This window comes from Mizuhopecten yessoensis, unplaced genomic scaffold, assembly GCF_002113885.1.
Source record: "Mizuhopecten yessoensis strain PY_sf001 unplaced genomic scaffold, ASM211388v2 scaffold1501, whole genome shotgun sequence".
NCBI classification, from domain to species: domain Eukaryota; kingdom Metazoa; phylum Mollusca; class Bivalvia; order Pectinida; family Pectinidae; genus Mizuhopecten; species Mizuhopecten yessoensis.
In genome coordinates this window covers 287,216-308,151 of record NW_018404078.1, presented here as the reverse complement: position 1 = coordinate 308,151, position 20,936 = coordinate 287,216, and the positions used below count along the sequence as shown (strand labels likewise).

Below are 20,936 nucleotides of genomic sequence, written 5' to 3'. Positions count from 1 at the left end.
GTGAAAGCAGCTAGTTTTTTAGTCGGTCGTTAATTTTATTTTTTCTATATATATATATATATCAGTATCTTCATATACATGCACCTGTCCATCCTGTCATAATTTAATATATGAATTCATGTACATACATGTACCTTATGTTACACATTTTCATGTGTTTGAGTGTTGGAAATAAAATCTGAGTACAATCCTGTTTAGATGGGGTGGGAGAGTGTGCGGCTTGGACAGTTTAATACATATATTGACATATATTGACAGTTTAATACATATATTAAATCGCCAGTCAAACATGCGCGCTAAAAATAGTCAAGGGTAGGGGATGTCACGTGCGCTGGTAACACCCCCTTTGGATCCAATTTAACACCATTATTCTTTTAAGGTTTAAAACCTTGTTTAAATTTTGTTAACTTGTGTCAAGTCTATATACCAGGTGTATTTAAAAATCAAAGCCTTTGCAGACTTAAGACAGACAGCAGTGGTGGATCCAGAGGTTTTTTGGGGGCTTCAAGAACATCCCCCCCCNCGCCAATGGACAGGATTTGTATCAGACATTATTACAATCAATTAGTGTCACATGTTTCAATTTATACACTTAATAATCTTCTAATTAAAAATCAAAACATCACGAATGCTGTCATTTTACTTATACATACAACTTGAGTTTGATGTACGAGCTTTCGATAGTTCTAACGTAAATCTTTATTAAATTGGCATCAGAGAGAAAAAACAAACGAAATATGCTACAAGATTGCATCATATATTCAGTTATAACGAAATTTACACTGAGTTATTTTTTATTTGTTTATAATTTAATTTTGCCTATCTCCCCCATAATATTTATTTTGGTATATATCGTATCTACCTAAAAAGAAAAACAACTGATGACGAAACTACTTTTTACACTTCAGAATGCAAAATTACAACGCAGCTTTTTTTAGCGCAATTGTTTAGTTTAGGTAAAAATTAAATAAATCTTTAACTGCAATTTACAACGTGTTTGTCTACTTTTTTAAAACAAAATTATAAAGAATGCCCCAAGGTTTTGTCACTTTTTTTCGGTATATACCTTAAATACCAAAACAAATTCTTGGTCATTCCTTAAATAACATATAAGATAAAATATAAGGAAATTTGAAATAAAAACAAAACGAGGCTCCAGAGGGAGTCGAACCCTCGACCTCCAGTTTACTAGACTGGCGCTCTAACCAACTGAGCTATGGAGCCATTATACCTCTTCAGTTTGCACTTAAATTATATAAATCAAAAAAACATTTAATGACGTTCCATTTTTTTAATGTATATGCGTATATGTTATTAAGGATTTACAGAAAAGGTCATAAGATAATGCAATTTGTACATTATTTTATAAGTATAGTTCAATAAAAGCTGGCAATAATAACGTAGGATTTGTTAACACAAATAATTCACGCACCTCCAGAATCTCTAGCCTTCTAACATGAGTGCGTCGAATTCTTCGGGTTAATGTTGTCAAAATTGTCAGATTATGACGTCATACAAGAATTCTTAGCATTATTGTCAGTTTGTAGGGGGTACAGACACAAAAGAACTATTGCCATTGACGTCACTGAAGTCCTTCAAGCCTCTAAGTTTCGACAAACTATCAAGCTGGTATGTTGCATTTGATTAACTGTCATTTACGAGGTTGTCTAAGTGCCTTGGCGACCAACAGGTGCTCGTATGCCGGTTGTTGATCACAGCTGATACTCCTCACTCTGACAACACAGAAAATGCCTCAGATTCAGGTCCAGCATTCCCCGTCCGGCTTAATAATGCACTCTTTTATTTATTTGGTCTTGCTCTGTTCAGAAGTATCAGTCCTGTACAACCAAGCAAACACATTCAAGAATTTTTAAATTTGAAATTTAAGGTCAAAGTTCGTAAATCAATAATTTAACGCATCGTAGGCCACTTTGATCTGTTTATTTGGGATTATATTTATAGCACTGTATTTATTATCATATGTTTATGGCTCTCTTAAAAAATGCGGAGTGTTGAACCATTACATTCCCATAAAGAGGCTGTGTATTAGAAACTTCTAATACACAGAGTAAACAGGAAGTTCTTATTTCAATCTTGTGTCGTTTAAACTTTAGGGAAATGCTGCTTTAGATATATTTTTTCTGCATCTACAATAGTTTGGGCACACAGCAAGAATCTTTTAGAACACTTGCTGTATTACAATCAAGGCTATTTTAATACCATGCATTGTTCTGAGTTCTTTGATTGTAAATTTGAATGTGAAGTTGCCTGATGAATGGGGGAAAGCGCTAGCAACTCTGTTTTCTATATATAATCAGAGACGTATAATACAGAGATTGGCAACTTGCTCTTGGCCTTACCATTGGTCACTGGTAACCGGATGTCATATCGCAAGTTACACTTCAACTGCGCCATATTGGATATACAGTTAGCGCTGCATTCAATAATATACGTCTCTGATATAATATAAGTGTCAAAGTTGCACCGCAGGTTGAAACCCTTGTGAACAAACATACAAAGTGTCAAAGTTGAATTGCTTGCTTTGGTTTGAGGAAATTTCACTTTTGCCTAACAGTGAGTAGCTGAAAACCAAGTGTCTGACTCGAAAGTCTGGGATCGTTGGTTTAATAAACTTATTCTATTCACTTCTTCCTATTACAGTTTGATTCAGATGACAGGGAACTATCAAATATTTATGATGATTTCATTGTCATCATCTTGATGACTATATCTATTCCAGTAAAATAAGTTTAAAAAGTCTATTAAAACATAGGTTAACAACACAGATATTGTTAATTGAAATTATTTCATTTTCTGATGAAATCCAGTTTTCTTGGTTATATGATGCTGGATGAACAAGGTTTTACTGTATCATATAAAACATATAATGAACAATAAGACCAGTGAGTATGTGTATCATGTGCATGAACAATGCCTCAGTGGGTTTGCGTTGGAGTCGTGACACTTATACACGTGCATCATTCAGTCACTGACGACAAGTTTACATCACTATCAGCATGTGATGGTGTATCAATGGTAACATTGTACCACAGTAATTAGTCTACCATTCTCCGTTGGTTAATGCATTGTTCCTGACAGTATAGGATTGTTTCACTTGTACCATACTTGTGCCGCATCAGCTGGCCCGTCCATGTGTACCTAAGTATCTTCATCCTCAAGTGTATGAGAACTGCGTAAAATATACAGAATTATACGAGAGTGGCATCAAATTTGCTGCTATATTTTAAGGATGATATATATGTGTATGCTTCCTACTTCATAATTGATGATGATTTGTACTGTGGTTTTTCCTGTCTTCGTCAATCAGCCTAGACCGGGTATGTGCTCAATGTAACTGTACATGCATATAGTCAATAATGATTTCTGTGCCACACATGTGCTTGTGTTAAACTGTATTTGTTTTCAGCTACTAGTACCACTTCAAACCATTTGACTCAGTCACTTATAATAGGCTGAATAGAAAACAAGTTTCATATCAATACATGACTCAGAATCCAAATGTCACATACAAAGAGTTAATTTCACAAAATTCATCAAACTTTATATTTTCATTAATTAACATGGTAAACCTCTGGTCAGTTTGTATAGACAGACAATTTATTTCTGATTACCAAAGTACATATATATATACCAATATGTATCTCCATATTTGCAAATATATCGTAACAAGCTTTCCTTGTTCCACATTAAGGATCCCCGACTCCGCCTAAAAATGTAATGAGGCATTGGTGTTTTTTTCTACAGCATCGCTATTGCATAACCAAATCATTTCTGAACAATAACCCATATCTCTCGGTAGTTTCTTCAGATTTTTTGGGATATTATGAAATTTCTATTTTTTTCTATATTTTTTTTCAATGGAACAAAATGAAACAAAATACATTTTATTTGATGCAACAATGGTTTATTAGAAATAGAACACATAAAAAATAATAACAATGTCAATATTTATGAACAAAACACAAAAAACTGAGTAATTTTCTAACAATAATACTAAAACAAACAAAAATGCCCGTTACATGAATCAATACAATTCCGAGTGCCAATACAACAGGTTTAGAACAACGAAATAAATATCTTGCAGACTTACTTATTATACAAAAAATTATAAAGATACAAAAAAAAAATAAACAAAAAAAGAGAGACAACTCTTACATTTGTACCAATAATAATTCTAAATCCCAAAAAGTCATATATATACAATTTACAACATACAATATATCACTTTTTATATACAAATATAATACAGTAGGCATATCAACCAATAAAATAACTTCAAATGTAATAACCGTTATAAAACAAAATTGCACATTGTATATGAATAACATTATAACAAACAATGTACTTTACTGTGTCATATAGTAAAAATGTCACAATGAACAACAATAACAAAGTTTCACATACATTACACAACAACAATAAATTTCTACATATTAATGTACAAATAATATACTATGTTGTGATATAAAAATCTCATTATATACAACAATAATAAACTTTAACATTCTGAACAAAACAATAATAAACATTCACATTATGTACAGATAATATGTACCTATACAGTTGGTGAAATACTGCGAATCCATTGACATCATCAGCCGGGTCCTTCAGTCTCTAGACGTTTCAACCCTTGTCCCGGAACGTCCTCGTGATGGTGGCTCGACAGTGGCGATCAACTCACTGCCCGTCAATGGATGGCTTCCAGTCTTTCTCCTCCCGTCTGTTCCACAACCAGCATGATGCGCGCTCAGCAGCCTCTGCTAGCCTGCGCACTGCCGTCTTGCGTGTCTTTCCAACTAATCCCACAGCCTGCAATGTCTTCCAGGCTGAGCGTGCCGGGACCCCTCTGCATCCGACCTCCACAGGAAACAGCCAAGTACGCCACCCTCGCTCCCGACATTGTTCCATGAGCTTCGTATACTTGGCTCTCTTTCTCTCATTGGCCTGGTCGCACCGCTCCTCCCAGGGCACAGTCAGCTCAATGACTATAATCTGCCTGGATTCGGCAGACCATATCACCACATCCGGATGTAGCGTTGTCTGTACGACGTCCGGAAACACCAAATTTCTTCCCCAGGTCAACTCTCATCTCCCATGTCTCTGCCCCTTCCAGAATGCCAGTGTTGCCTGATGTTGCTTTCGTCTCCTTCTCCCCTGCTTTTACAAACCGGATGAAGGATGGTTTGTGCTTACGAGGTGGTCTCTTCTTCTTTCTTTCCACCTCGAGAACATCTGCCAATTCCCGAAGCACCTGGTCATGTCTCCACCGGTATCGTCCCTGTGTTAGCGATGTCTTGCATGCCGAAAGGATATGGCCCATGGTCCCACGTTCTTGGCATAGCTGACACTTTGGCTCTTCGACTAGTCCCCACAGATGAAGGTTCGCTGGCGATGCTAAAGTGTTGTATACCGACTGCAACAGGAACTGGATCCTCAATGGTTCATAGCGCCACAGGTCTGTCCATGTAAGTTTTCGCTCCGGCAGTTTCCATTTCGTCCATGCTCCTTGAGAGCCCATTTCCACTGCCCTTGCTTTCCTGGTCCCTTCTTCTTCTCTGCGGATTTCTCCCTGTACCAGAGATCTTTTCTCCTTATCATCTGATCCTTCCCAGGTCTGAAAATGGGTTGTCCCCAACCCTTGCCGGCCTGAGCAGGTTGCTCCGACGATGTCCCGGTGCTTGAGAGCGCCCTCGGCCTTATCCACAGACTGGCTTGCAGACCATTTTCTTCCTGTCCTAGTCCGGATTCCTGCATTTCTTATCTTCACGTTCTTTGAATCTCGCAGCGTCATCACTAGTCTGGCCTTTGTTACCTTGAACTCCTCCACCAACGATGACAGTGGGAGTTGCAGTGATGATGTCCGGCTGTAGAGCCCAATGCTGGAGAAACTGGGCGGGACTCCAAGCCACCTTCGCAGGTAGCTACTGATGGATCTTTCCAGTCCTTCCACTGTTGTCAAAGGGACCTCATATAGCATCAGGGGCCACACGAATCTCGGCAGCAGTCCATGTTGGAAGATCCATGCCTTGAACTTTCCTGGCAGGCCTGATTTGTCAATCTTCCTAACCATTCAATTGCCTGCTTCTGCATGCTGCTGATGTTGCTGGTATCTTTCAGTGATGCATTAAACCACTTTCCTAGGCACTTGATTGGGTTGTCCGCAATTGATGGGATCTCTTCTCCTTGTACTTTCAGCTTGAACTGTTGTGTCAGTCGTCCCTTCCTCATTATCATGCACCTTGATTTTCTTGCCTTGAATTTCATCCTCGCCCATGAGACTACCTCCTCCAATGCAGACAGAACCCATCTTGCTTGGACATGTGTGGTGGTAGTCACAGTCAGGTCATCCATAAAACCTCGATTCGATGGTTGGTAGATTCCTGATTCTGTCCTGGGCCCCCTGGTTTCCCGTCCTGCTGCCTTGATGATAAGATTCATCCCCATGACAAATAGAATGACTGATATGGTACATCCTGTCACTATTCCTTTCTCCATGTTTTGCCAGGATGTTGTATCCTCCCCGACAGTAAAGCGCACCTGGATTCCACTGAAGTAGCTTCGTACTATTCCCTGTATATGCTCCGGGATAAAGTAATGTTGTAGGGCTACTTCAATCAGCTCATGTGGTATTGATCCGTATGCGTTTGCCAGGTCTAGCCACACTACTGTCAGATTCCCTCGGCTAGACTTGGCCTCTCTGATTAGTTGGCTGAGCACACTGGTATGCTCCACACAACCTGAAAAGCCTGGTATACCTCCTTTCTGTACTGATGTGTCAATGTATCCATTGGTCATCATGTATGATGTCATCCTTCTTGCCAATACTGCAAAGAAAATCTTGCCTTCAACACTCAGCAAGGAAATTGTCCTGAACTGCCCGATGTGTTTTGGGTCCTTCTCCTTTGGAACAAAACATCCCTCTGCCTTCTTCCAACATGGTGGTATCTTCCCCTTCTTCCACACTTACCTCAGTAACTGCCATAGTCTCCTCAAAAGCCGTGGGCACTTCTTATACACTTTATAAGGAATTCCACTTGGGCCTGGAGCCGAACCAATTCTTGCCTTCTTAACAACATCTTGGATCTCCTTCCAAGTTGGTTCCTTGGTGTCAAGCGGAAACTCTGGCGGCTCCTCTGCTTCTATCCGTGGACAGTTCCCAAGTGGAATGCCCCTATATTCATCTCCGTGCATTTCCCTCAGGTGTTGCCCAATATCTGCTGTTGAACTATCCAAACGGCCTGATCTTTCCCCTGCCAGCAGAGTCTTTGTAAAAGAATAAGGGTCCTTGATAAAGGACTCCCTCTTAGTTGCTCTATCCTTCCTTGCCTTCTTAACCTGCTCTGCTTTCCTGAGTCTTGCCAAGTTCTCCCTGATGTCATCCTGCAGCTGATGTAATCCTATCCTCTCTATATCACTTGCCCTCCTGTACTGTCGTGTGACTGCTTTCAGTTCTCACCTGAGTCGTTGGATGTTATCCTGTCTTCTATTCGGGATAATTACTTTCTTAGGATTTCTCTGCTTTCCTCCTAATCCAAATCGTTCCTTGCAGAATGTGTAGATGATAGTTCCCATTGCCTCGACCTTCCTGTCTAAGCTTCCCATTAGAGCCGACGTCTAAGCTTCCCATTAGAGCCGACTCTTGGATGGTATCTAAGTCAGCATCTAAACTTCTCCAAGCTTCATTGTTGTTCATCTTTGGCCACTCTATCCTCAACCTTCGTGCTGGCTGTGTTGGATGTGCTTGAACACCCTGGTCGTGGTTTGTATCACTCAAGTCTGAATGGCTGACCTGTGACGAAACCGAAGCAGAGAGGTCCCCAACACTATGGGGTGCCTCCTGGCTGGGGTCCTCCTGCGTCTCACCAGAAATTACTTCTGAGCGCTGCGTCTGTAACTCCACAAGTCCGCACTTCATTCTTGCTTGATGAATCCTCAATCGCCGGATGTTCTTACACACCTTTCCGCACTGGCACTTTACTTCTGCTGATGCTCCTGTCAGCGTTGTTTGTACCAAACGAGTTTGCGTCCGTGTCCGTGTCGTTTCCGTTATATCTATCCGTATAAGCCTTTCATTCTCCCCCCTCTCGGAAGGCTTTGGGGGTGTGTTTCTTAACAACATACTATATTTTGATATAAAAAATATCACACTATACAACAATAATAAACTTTTACATTATGTACAAGTAACAACATATGATAGTGTGATATAAAAAATATCACACTATATAACAATAATAAACTTTGTCATTATATACAGAAAACAACATACATTGTGGTTTAACAAATATCACACTATGCAACAATAATAAACTTTTACATTATGTACAAGTAACAACATATGATAGTGTGATATAAAAAATATCACACTATATAACAATAATAAACTTTGTCATTATATACAGAAAACAACATACATTGTGGTTAAACAAATATCACACTATACAACAATAATAAACTTTTACATAATGTACAAATAACAACATACATTGTGGTTTAACAAATATCACACTATGCAACAATAATAAACTTTGTTATTATATACAGAAAACAACATACATTGTGGTTAAACAAATATCACACTCTACAACAATAATAAACTTTTACATAATGTACAAATAACAACATACATTGTGGTTTAACATATATCACACTATGCAACAATAATAAACTTTGTTTTCTGTATATAATAACAAAGTTTATTATTGTTGCATAGTTTGATATTTGTTAAACCACAATGTATGTTGTTATATATAATGAAAAAGTTTATTATTGTTGTATAGTGTGATTTTTGTTAAACCACAATGTATGTTGTTTTCTGTATATAATGACAAAGTTTATTATTGTTGTATAGTGTGATATTTGTTAAACCACAATGTACAAATAACAACATACATTGTGGTTTAACAAATATCACACTATACAACAATAATAAATTCTTACATTATGTACAAATAACAACATACAATATTGTGGTATAAAAATATCACATTGTAAAAATAACACTGTTGTATGTAATATAAAAAATGAACTTGAAATAAAGGCCTATTGGGCATATACATGTAATAACAAATATAGAATATAATCCTGACTATTGTGATGTATACAATACTTCCCAGGTCAAAATGTTTTTCCTGTTGGGGTATTGCACAACCATAGCCTAGTATCGCATTCCTTACAACCTTTCTGGTCCAGGTATTTGGATAACATCGCGTGTTCGACCACTCGTCTACCCTGCGACCAGGTAAAAAAGTTATTGGCATATTCGTGATCACTAGTACTGGAGGGATCCTCATCGGATGTCGGTGTCAGCTTATCAGTAAAATTGTCAGTAAGCTTAGTAGGGGCCTCAGTAGCCAGCGTCTCTTCAATGTGTGAACGAGTGTCACTTTGTTTCGTTGCAAAGTCGTGGTCTAGCAGTTGAAATTGGACATCGTTGTTATTATTATTATCAGTTAATGTGTTTAGTTTACATTTAAAACGGTCGATTTTACGTCGGGCTTGCATGTCGGCCATCACTGCCACGACATTGTTTACATCGTTACGACAGCTTTTTTTGCTCACACTTTTGCGATTGGAGATTTTCAATGCAAGGGACACAACTCTGTAGTCGAAACGTTATTCAAACAAAATCTTTTCAAGGGAAGATAACAACATTGTCGAAATGGGAATCAGGGGCAGGTGACTCTAACACTGAAAAACGACAGTGGAATTCTTTAGTGTTTTGCTCTGGCTGGAACGGGGATCCTTAAGGACTTGACTCTTTACCATGATTTTTGCTTATGTCGACTCTTATAGTTCGAACTACTCTTTATTTTAGTGGCAATGATTTCGTGCAATCTGAACAGGATTGACAATATTTATTTAATTTTGTTTGATCTGACCAGAGGTTGACTGTAGATTCATACCTTTAATCATTCAAGATTTACTTTTTTAAAACCTTTTCTCACAAAATATATTTCTATCTACATGTAATTACACCTTTGTCAGTCACATTCTGTATTTTTAAATAAAATCATTTATACCTTGCAAAATTAAAACTTCTGGTGGCATTGGCTATTTCTAAGGTATTGAGATAAATTATACAAACCTGGAGATATTTTCCAGCCTTAAAAAAATCAGGCTGAATCCCAATTGTGAGAGTGTTTGGCCTGAAAAAAATAAGTCAAATTCTTTGAAAGCATTATTGGATGTGTAAAAGTGCATGGTGTAAGCAAAGAACTTAGTGCTACAATTTGTAATAATCCTGTTTATTTTTAATAAGAGTTTATTTTACAAGTTCTTGTCCAATTCATTATATTGCAATATGTTCCAATGATTGCTAGGTTATTGCAATGTTGGAAAAGGTGGTGATTTAATTTAACTGCACCCCATGTCATGACAGCTAGTCCATCTGTGTGTCCCTTTGATCATATCTCATTACAACACATATAATACAGTTAATACAGTTGGTAGATCTATGTCACTTATTATAGCCATAATTTAATTAGGGCCCCGTTTCGGAGATACGGGTGCCCTATAGTAATCACTGGCTGTCTGTCTGTCTGTCTGTCTGTCTGTCTGTCCATCCACAAATTCTGTTCCTGGCTGATAATTTTGGTATTTATTGACCGATGTATATGAAACTTGGTCACAAAAATACACACTGAGGTAAAAAGTCGTGGTCAAAGGTCAAGGTCATTAGATTCAAAGGTCAAGGTCAAATTTGCATCTTTTCACTGATAAACATTTTATTATGACATGATGAAGCAAAGTTGATCAGAATTAAACAAGGAGTTAACAGACCGAAGGTCAAGGTCATTGGGTCAAAGGCCAAGGTTAAATTTTGTACCTTTTCCCTGATGAATGTTTTGTTATGACATTATGAAGCAATGTTGTTCAGAACTTAACACAGAGTCAATTGACCTTAGGTCCAGGTTACGGGGTCCAAAGGGTCAAGGTCAAGTTTTTATTTTTCACTGATGAACATTTTGTTATGATATCAAGACCAAAGTTGGTCGGAATTAAAGAATAAGTCAACTGACCAAGGTTCAGGGTCACTAGGTTAATGGTCAAGGTCATTTGGGTCCAAAGGTCAAAGACAAAGTGGATCTCTGACTTTGACCCTGGCTCTTGATGTAGGAGGTATATAAGGTGAAATAAAACAAATCAAAGCTACCACATGAGTATTGCACCGGTATTTACATTTCTGTTAGCCCAGCAAATATGGAGGTGAACGAAACAAGACTCACATCATAGTACATGTAAAATGTATATCTTGCTTCCTTGCGATTCTTTTTGAAGTCCAAATGTCAAACGTCAAGCTCAGCTATATGGGCAGATTGCTTCTTGATGATTATGGGGGATATATTGCCACAAGACGGGGCCCTTACTGACCTGTCAGTGTTCTAGTTGTATGCTAGTACCTGTTGCTTTAGTGGAATTTCCTATACTAAAAATCAGCAGGCCTCATACCACATCATTATGTTCAATTATTTAACATGGATACAGTTTCCCAGTATATACAGAGTAATGGCCCTTTGTTCACTTCTACAAACAGCTACAATTACCATATTTAGTATGTTAGTTTGGGTGACATAATGCCACATATTAAAATCCGGTCTCATGCTCAATGATACACAGATTTATATCCCTTTGTTTGCCATTTTTCTTGCAAAAGAATAGAAGGAAAATATTTGGACTTGCATGCTTCTTCCAATGTCTCAGCTTAAAAATTCTAAAAATTCTAAAAAAATTCAAATACCTCTATTAAAACTAGACCCAATTGAATCATTTGATGTTGATATAAATAACTTTTATAAAATTAAATCCACAAAACCATGAGGAATGTCATGTCTGATTTTTATGCCACACATCATTTACATGTGCAAATTTGTTTGTGCTCGCATGTCATAAATATAAATTACACACGTGTAATAACATGTAATAAATATAAATTAGTAATCATACAAAGAGAGTTGTAGTACATTGTCTGTCTGGACTGCCATACCATTAAACAAATACGGTACATATAGAAACTCAAGTATGTACAAGTTTTTATATATCTCTCTAATTCATAATCAAATTTATCCCCCAAAAATTGAGATTCTGTCCTATTTTCTACTTTTGTATACAAATAATTTACAAATATTTATATAAATAGCTACATTGAAATTAATCATACTAGAGATATATCCATTATCTCCAAATCTGGACACCGAGGTTGAAATATACCTACTATCTATGACAGGTAATTGATGAGATGAGAGTAGGAGGCGTTCTATCATTCAAGGAGAATGACAACAAAGTGTAGGCGGCTATCTGTCTTTAACTGTCATATCAAAGTCACGGCTTCATGTCTGAAGGTGTTACAGGAGGAAGGAATCTTCAGTAGTCATGATTGATGAAATTTGTTAAACCCCATAACTTATCAATCACACAAATTTACTGTCCGTGATAAAATCTTCCAATTAATAGATGATAAAATTAATATTTGAAAGAAGTATACTGTATATAAGATCATATTGTGACGGTCTGTATGTTATTATAACCAAATATTTGAAAACTATTTTAAGTGCAAAAATGCAGATTTTTCTGTCAGATAAATAATGTGATCGGAGAGATTAAAGCAAAAACCGATTCAGCAGAATACATTTACCCCCACCTGGGCATTAATTACCTGTAATATCAAACGATGGTAATAAATTGCATTTTAAATGAGCCATTTAATTGCTACACTTATATGTATCCTGCTGAATTCAGGTGTGCAATGTGTATATATATAATTAATTGCTGTGAATCTCATCTGTATTGTTTGCAGATTTGATGATACAGCACTTTTCAATTCATGCAAATCCTTTCATTTTAATCAACGAGATCAGAATTTAGAAAGGCTCGCGATTATTTCCCCTAAGTAAGGTTTGAAGATCTGATGGAAACAGATGATTAATTATTGGTTGTTGAAAAAATAAGTATGATATTTTTGGGTATTGAATATTTAAAAACAAAATCCATGATATAATAACGTTCTACTGTATATTTATTTACTAGATAACAGACCTTTGTAAATACAATGTACATGTATTGTTTTGGACATTTTAGACACAAGGTTGTCCATGTAAAGGCCAAACATGCATCAGAGTTTTGAAATAAATGTTAGCTAGGGTACATGTGTAGATTGTGTACTATTAAGGCTAGGGTACAGGTGTAGATTGTGTACTATCAAGGCTAGGGTACATGTGTAGATTGTGTACTATGAAGGCTAGGGTACATGTGTAGATTGTGTACTATCAAGGCAAGCGTACATGTTGTAGATTGTGTACTATTAAGGCTAGGGAACATGTGTAGATTGGGTACTATAAAGGCTAGGGTACATGTGTAGATTGTGTACTATAAAGGCTAGGGTACTTGTGTAGATTGTGTACTATTAAGGCTAGGGTACTTGTGTAGATTGTGTACTATTAAGGCTAGTGTACATGTGTAGATTGTGTACTATTAAGGCTAGGGGACATGTGTAGATTGTGTACTATCAAGGCTAGGGTACATGTTGTAGATTGTGTACTATTAAGGCTAGGGGACATGTGTAGATTGTGTACTATCAAGGCTAGGGTACACGTGTAGATTGTGTACTATGAAGGCTAGGGTACATGTGTAGATTGTGTACTATCAAGGCAAGCGTACATGTTGTAGATTGTGTACTATTAAGGCTAGGGTACATTTGTAGATTGTGTACTAATAAGGCTAGGGTACATGTGTAGATTGTGTACTATAAAGGCTAGGGTACTTGTGTAGATTGTGTACTATTAAGGCTAGGGTACATTTGTAGATTGTGTACTAATAAGGCTAGGGTACATGTGTAGATTGTGTACTATTGAGGCTAGGGTACATGTGTAGATTGTGTACTATTAAGGCTACGGTACATGTGTAGATTGTGTACTATAAAGGCTAGGGTACATGTGTAGATTGTGTACTATCAAGGCAAGGGTACATGTTGTAGATTGTGTACTATTAAGGCTAGTGTACATGTGTAGATTGTGTACTATTAAGGCTAGGGTACATGTGTAGCTTGTGTACTATTAAGGCTAGGGTACATGTGTAGCTTGTGTACTATTAAGGCTAGGGTACATGTGTAGATTGTGTACTATAAAGGCTAGGGTACATGTGTAGATTGTGTACTATTAAGGCTAGGGTACATTTGTAGATTGTGTACTATTAAGGCTAATCTACGTGTGTACTATTAAGGCTAGGGTACATGTGTAGATTGTGTACTATTAAGGCATTTCCATTGAGAATTAAGACTTGTGTTATATCAGAAAATCAAGGGCTACCTTTGCTTTGTCACCTGGAACGGAATGTGAAGACAGGTATTTCATTGGTCATGATTTTTGTATTTTAACATTGTTATTTATATATAGAATGTCCATGTAGCTGTATAAGGTATATATGGTGTCATATACAGCATATTTCCAATGGCAATCAGGGTTCCCATTTGTGATTTGTTTTCTAGTTCCGCTATTTTGTTATGGGAGTTATGTCCCCTTTCTGATTTAACAGTACTATGTCTTGTAGTAATTCTTTCAATGGTAAATCCATGTATTTCAAAACTTAGTTTTGTTTTGAAAATATATCTTAAGATAGGGTGTAGCCATACGAATATAAATCACCAATAGGATTGATGCTATTTAAGGCCTATATAGATGTATATATCCTGTGTGTTTGGTAATTAACACACAGGCTGGCATAGATCCCCACCCCACAGTCCCATGTGTATTATTTCTGTGTAGTTGGTGAATAATAATTTCTCTAAAGATGTTGCTGAAGAAAGTGTATTATACTAAGATAGTTAGATCATCTTGATGTGATTTTAATGACTTCATAAATCTGACAGGATGATGTAAAGGACCAGATTCCGTGGAGGCAGCCATGTGTAGCTATTATGGTAGACCACGTCTCCGCTAGACACTGGTGGCTCGCACACTTAAAAAACACATTAACATAATTTATGAAGGAATTTGGAACGTATAAATACATGCTATTAGAATTCATTATAAGTGAAGAGACACGAGAATATGTATGTTATGCGAACAGTGTTGTGAAACCAACTTTCAAACAAGGGCATTTAAATAAATATAAAATGAAAACATCCCTATGAAAATAAAATGGACTCATATTCCATTGATATAAAACAGTCCAAATTCAGTTTTAGGGACAATACTGAGTTATTTGCTTCAGGCATTTACAATTGTGTATGCTATTTTATAGAAAGAAGTATACAAAACTGTGTGTATATGGTCAACTTGAGAAGCAATTATAACGTGACACTTGTTCACGTTTCGCTTTGGGCCGTTTTAATTAACCTATTTCTAATTAATTGTTTTTTTGTTTTTTTTAGAAAGTGACATAAGACATACAGGAAACTGCCTTTTATTGTTAACAAATTTGACAATATTTAAAGTACTGATTCAGTGTTGATCTTGGCCTGTTCAAATCTCCTTTTTCTTATTTTATCTCGTATGTATAATCTTACAAAAGTTAGCTGATTAAAAATGTCAAATGTTTCACCAATTAAATTGTCTTATTATATATGACTTTTTATGTGGCCTTTTATTATCAAATGATAAAAACATGCAAACTCACAGTGCACTTGAACTTGCAGAAAATAATAAAAAGGGAGTTTACTCCAAAATGATCGATATTGTAGATCTACATTATTTCAAAGATAGATTAGCATGGTTTAATTGGTACAGAATTATTGATCGTTAACAGCTGAAAACTATTTGTACAATTTGGGCACATTTGTTTGATTGGAATTTTTTATTTGTCAGGGACAGGTTCCTATGTATGCAGTATGATGACTGTAGCTGTTGATTGATGATTGAGACTTAATTTGACTGTCATCTCGCCAATGTGTTAATTTCAGATACTCTACAAGGATGAGTATTTCACCTATACTCACATCATTCTGCCCATTAGCTATTAGAAATAAAATTGAGAGTGAAAATAAACAATTAAGGTCAGGTTTGTGCTTTTAGGCAGCATGTGAGAGTGGTTGTGTGATTGGATTCCAAGAAATTGCTCCAATCAGGAGTCGGGCGTTTACATTAACAGTGCAGTAAAAAATAAGATAAAACAGGCTGATATTGACACATTACTTATTTCAGGTTATCATCTACCAGTTTTTATTTCCACACCTGAAGGACTTCTCTTTAAGATCCAATCTGATTATAACCAGATCTTTAATCTACTTTGGTACTCTATGTTCCAGTCACTTTTTTTTACTGGTATGGAAGAGTATCGGAATGGAATTAAAGATCTGGTTTTAATTAGATGCACTATAGATCTCTGGGGTGCATTCTTCTTCTCTTTTTTTTTAAAAGTGGGGGTCTGATGTTATGTAAAAACCTCCTTCTTTTTCAGAGTACTGGTTTTAAACTTTTATTTTATCCCTGGGCAAGGGTTGTTGCCTATTGTTTTGGTGTGTGTTGTGTTCCAGTGTTCCAGTTTCTGTCTTTGTATCAGTGTACAGAGTAACAATTATGTCCTTGTTTTGGTGTGTGTTGTGTTCCAGTGTTCCGGTTTCTGTCTTTGTATCAGTGTACAGAGTAACAATTAGGTCCTTGTTTGGTGATACTGTCTTGTAATTTGTAAACAAACAAAATGACCACAAACTAGTTCCCACCCACGTCAGGAATGTCACTAATTGATACTGTAATTGACACGTCCTTAAATGACCTTAGCTGTTAATAGGACATTAACTAAAATAAAACTAAACCGAACAAATCTTTTGATGTAGCTAATCAATCTAAAATAATAAGTATTGGGTATTTACACCTGCCATCAGATATCAATCTGCATGGATTCTGAATCATGAAATATTTTAAATACCCCTGTGTATACCCCGGTATGTACATGATCACTATCATAAACACACCTGCTGTTTACTATCGGATATCGTTATGGTGGAATCATCACACTAAACTGTAACACTAATACAGGAGTAGATGTCTATTGATTGTAAATACCTTGTACCTGAATGCTGTTTCATTTGTTTAGACAGGGAATGGGGTTTTGTTATTATGGAATTTTCGAAAACACAACCTGTTGTCTTATCTGAGGAAAAAATCATAAAAAAAAATCAGGAAAATATTGAATTTCTGAAAGTTACTATATTTTTACTGTTGAAATACTGTTAAAGTGGATTTTTTGCAGTGTGGAAATGTTGATGTTTTTCGAATTGAGAAGATAAATGAAAAAAAATCCTCAATCGAAAAAATCATTTATAGATTATAGAGATTAATGATAAAAATAATATAGATTTCAGAACTATATTGCCAAAGCAAAAACTTCCACACCATCAGTTTAAAGAGTCACATGAAAATTTCCTCGATAACACTGATAAAGTTTTACAGTAAAATAATAATACAGTAATATAGTTAAGTTGCATTGTGACATTAGTAACAAACATTGGGCATTGTCGTTAGTGATGTTATACTGTATGTTAGCCAAATTTGTTTTGATGCCTGTCAAAGTTTCTGCAAAATATCTTGTTTAAATATTGTTCACTTTGAACAAAACTAGTTTAATATTTATATATACCTTGGTATCCATTAATTATAATCTGCTGTGGCTTTTGATGGGAGTATACATATATAATTAATCACTTGTTTGTATACATGTACCGGTATATGTATTCTTTTTATCCCCCGCTTTCACCGAAACGGGGGATATTAATTTGGGTTTGTTTGTCTGCCTGTCTGTCACGCTGCATTTCCGTGCAATAACTACAACAAAATATAACCAATTTTCTTCAAACTTCGTCACAGTGTTCAATTTTTTAAGGGCGGGGCCAAGTTTGATGACCATTTTCAGTGGGCCCCATTTGATGGAGTTATGGCCCCTTGAATAACGAAAAACATCATTATCTGCCGTTATTCGTTTCCGTGCAATAACTACAACAAACGTAAACCGATTTTCTTCAAACTTGGTCACAGGGTTAAATGCCTTAAGGGCTCAGCCAAGTCGATGACCACTCTAATCGGACTCCATTTAGCAGAGTCATGGCCCCTTGAATAACGAAAAAGGTCAGTTTCTGCTTACCGGTAATTACTCTAGCAAATATTAGCCAAATTCCTTCAAACTTGATAACAAATTCAATGTTTGTGTTCTTCTGTCTTTCCACCCATCTTGGGCACTCTTTGGTTTTTGTGTGATAATTGCTGTAGAAATTTTTCAGATGTTTCAACCATGCACATCCGACTCGTGCTAAGTTTGCCAACCGATGTGATTTGTGCATATTTACCGATAATCAATGAGATTTAGGTGTTTTTTTGTTTTTTTTCAAGTTTCAAGCTTTACATTATTGCTCAACAGCACGATACTCACATGTTTAAACCTAACCTCAATAATGTTAATCCATAATATGTCCTGCAAGCGGGGGATCTAAATTCCACGAATTTGCTTGTTTCTTTAAAAATAACTGTCAATCGTTATGCGACCTGACATCACTTATTGAATGTTTAGTTGCCCTTAAAAATTCAAGTTCAAACTATGTTATAATAGATTCTTTTCTTTCAAGTGAATTAAAACCACCAGGTTATCATTAGTTTGGTTTGGTTTGTCAATGTTTTACGTCCTATTAACATGCAGCTATGGTCATTTAATGATGTGCCAGGTTTTCATGTTGGAAGCAATCTGAAGTGCCCAGAGAAAACCACTTACCTAGGGCCAGTACCAATCTGATTAAAATCATCTGTTACATGGCTCTGCCTGAACATCTGAGTGTGCTGCGGTCAGGGTCACGTTCAGGTGACCTTTATATCTATAAATACTCATTAAATTTTGACCAATCAGATACCCTCTTTCAAAAGGGCGCTCAGAGTTGTAACAAATATGGCGGACGTTGATGAGAATGATGCGAAAGTTCTGAAGTTATTTGAGATTGATCGTCTGAAACACGAACAGAAAAAGATATTCGAAGCTTTATTAAAGAAGAAAGACTGTATGGCGGTGTTGCCTACACATTTATTACCCAATGGGTATGTTTTCCTTGGCGTCGTAGAAACGTCAGTTCCCGTCGCCATATTTGTTTTGGAAAACTAATCTGTTTGATACCCCTCGTTATTTATATATCAACCATGATATTCCGATTCGCTGGCAAACTTTTGCCAGCGCGCCTCTGGTTGGTTCATCTAAAGGTCACTTGAACGTGACCCTGACCGCGGCACATTCAGATGTTCAGGTGTAGTACGAAGTTAACGAAGCCATGTAACATATGATTTTAATCAGATTGGGGTCAGTACCTACCTGGTGACTACTCCACGTCCCAGGCCCAGAACCCATGACCTATTGGTGGAGGGCTTAGTGATCGTAGAGATTGGATGCCTTAACCACTCAGCCACTGTGGCCCCAGGTCTTAGTCATAATATGTTAGCCTAGCCATAGTATTGCATAAGTTTAGACGATTTGAGCTTGCTGTGGTGGACAGTAGCCAGCAGATTTGTTTTGGAAGAATTGTTTTGAAAATCTTATGCAAAACTATGAGGCTTAGAGTCACAATATTTGGTAACTTCAGCTTGCTGTGGTAGAAAGCAAACAACTTTTTTGATCATGATAATAGTTCAAATTGCGATAAAACCCTCAAACAACTTCTTTTGTTAGGTCTAGAATAATTATCTTTGTTCTGTAAGGCAGTGATTGGGTAGAGAACTGCTTTAATTATCGTTAGAACCTTGACCCACTTTCAAGGTCACTTAGGTCAAGATGACTGTTACAAATTGTTCTCTAGGTTGCTGGTTTGCATTAAGGGCTATCATGATCAATGATATTTGTCTTGCAGCTTGCTACTATTTCATGTTGTTGGAGAGTTATTTATTAACAGTTTCTTGTGCTGCACTCTTTTCTCAACTGAATGACCATGAATTGTTTTCTTAACCCTTTCACCACTGTAGACCATAATGGACTCATCCAGATCAATGCATGGTAGAGTCTACTAAAGTTACATAGGGTTGAAGGGGTTGAGGTGGCTCCACACATCATCATCAGTGTCCATTTTCGTGACAAATTTACGGAAAAAGATCAGCTCGGACTCAATTATCTCGATCGAAATGTGCATGTATACCGTGTTGTCATTTCAGTATTGCGTATCGGGCATTTCAATATCGTAGTGCAAATTATAGTAACACCTGGAAAACAGTAGAACATGTGCGTGACGATGATATTTCAACACCCGCTATTGAGATTTTACAGGGAAACGTATAATCACACGTTCTTCAGGAATAAAGCTTCCAATTCATAGACATATGAACAGACTCACGGGGAAACACTGACATGAGATCTAGACCAGACAACCTCAAGAAGGTCATATGTGAGACACATGAAATGCGGATCGATGTGATTTGTGTACCGACTTCATATGTGCATATCGCGTGCTTACACGAGTTCACAAGCTCGAGGTCGTTACAATTTTCGCTATAATCGTTTTAACAAATGCAGTCTACTTACTCTGTGAAAATAATGTTTTGTAAAATATCAAGATTCCTATGGAAATGCATGTGTGAGTGCACGTGAGAATGGCATATCATGCGATAGCCTCTGGTCACATATGTACCTGACATGTAAATATACTGTGCGTTAGCGGACTGTGGAATGATGTCCAAAGTGTACATGGCTGAGAGTAATTTGCTTCCACAAAAGAACAATAAATTGATAATTTTTATATCATAATTTTGATTTATTTCCATCATTTTTGTTATATGTAAACAGAGATAACTGTCATTGTGTAAACTGTTTTACCTTGATTTTTTTCAAGGAAGACAACTCTCACTGGGATCAAAGTGATTGTAAAATATATAATAAAATTATAAAGCCATTGTGTATATTTTGTTCAATTTCTCACTCTATATGTATGAATCTTTGTGTCCTGTTTGCTTTTAGCTAATGTA

The 20,936-nt window shown here is 36.6% G+C and overlaps 1 protein-coding gene and 1 non-coding gene across 3 annotated transcripts in view; one reads left to right on the top strand and one right to left on the bottom strand.

The window, feature by feature from the left end:
- Positions 1-1,150: 1,150 nt before the first annotated feature.
- Trnat-agu lies at positions 1,151-1,224 on the bottom strand. Its single transcript has one exon. It is a non-coding gene; the product is annotated as a tRNA-Thr (tRNA).
- A 246-nt stretch (positions 1,225-1,470) lies between these two features.
- Positions 1,471-20,936, top strand: part of LOC110463291 (angiomotin-like) — a 46,375-nt gene continuing 26,909 nt past the window's right edge. The window contains exon 1 of one of the 2 annotated variants that reach the window (XM_021517816.1): positions 1,471-1,629. Coding sequence is in view for 1 of the 2 variants with exons in the window: in XM_021517800.1 (XP_021373475.1) it covers positions 3,287-3,338 (52 nt within the window). In the remaining variant the exon portion in view is untranslated. Of the gene's footprint in view, positions 1,630-3,116; positions 3,339-20,936 lie in introns of those variants that run through there. The other variant, XM_021517800.1, reaches the window with a different exon arrangement.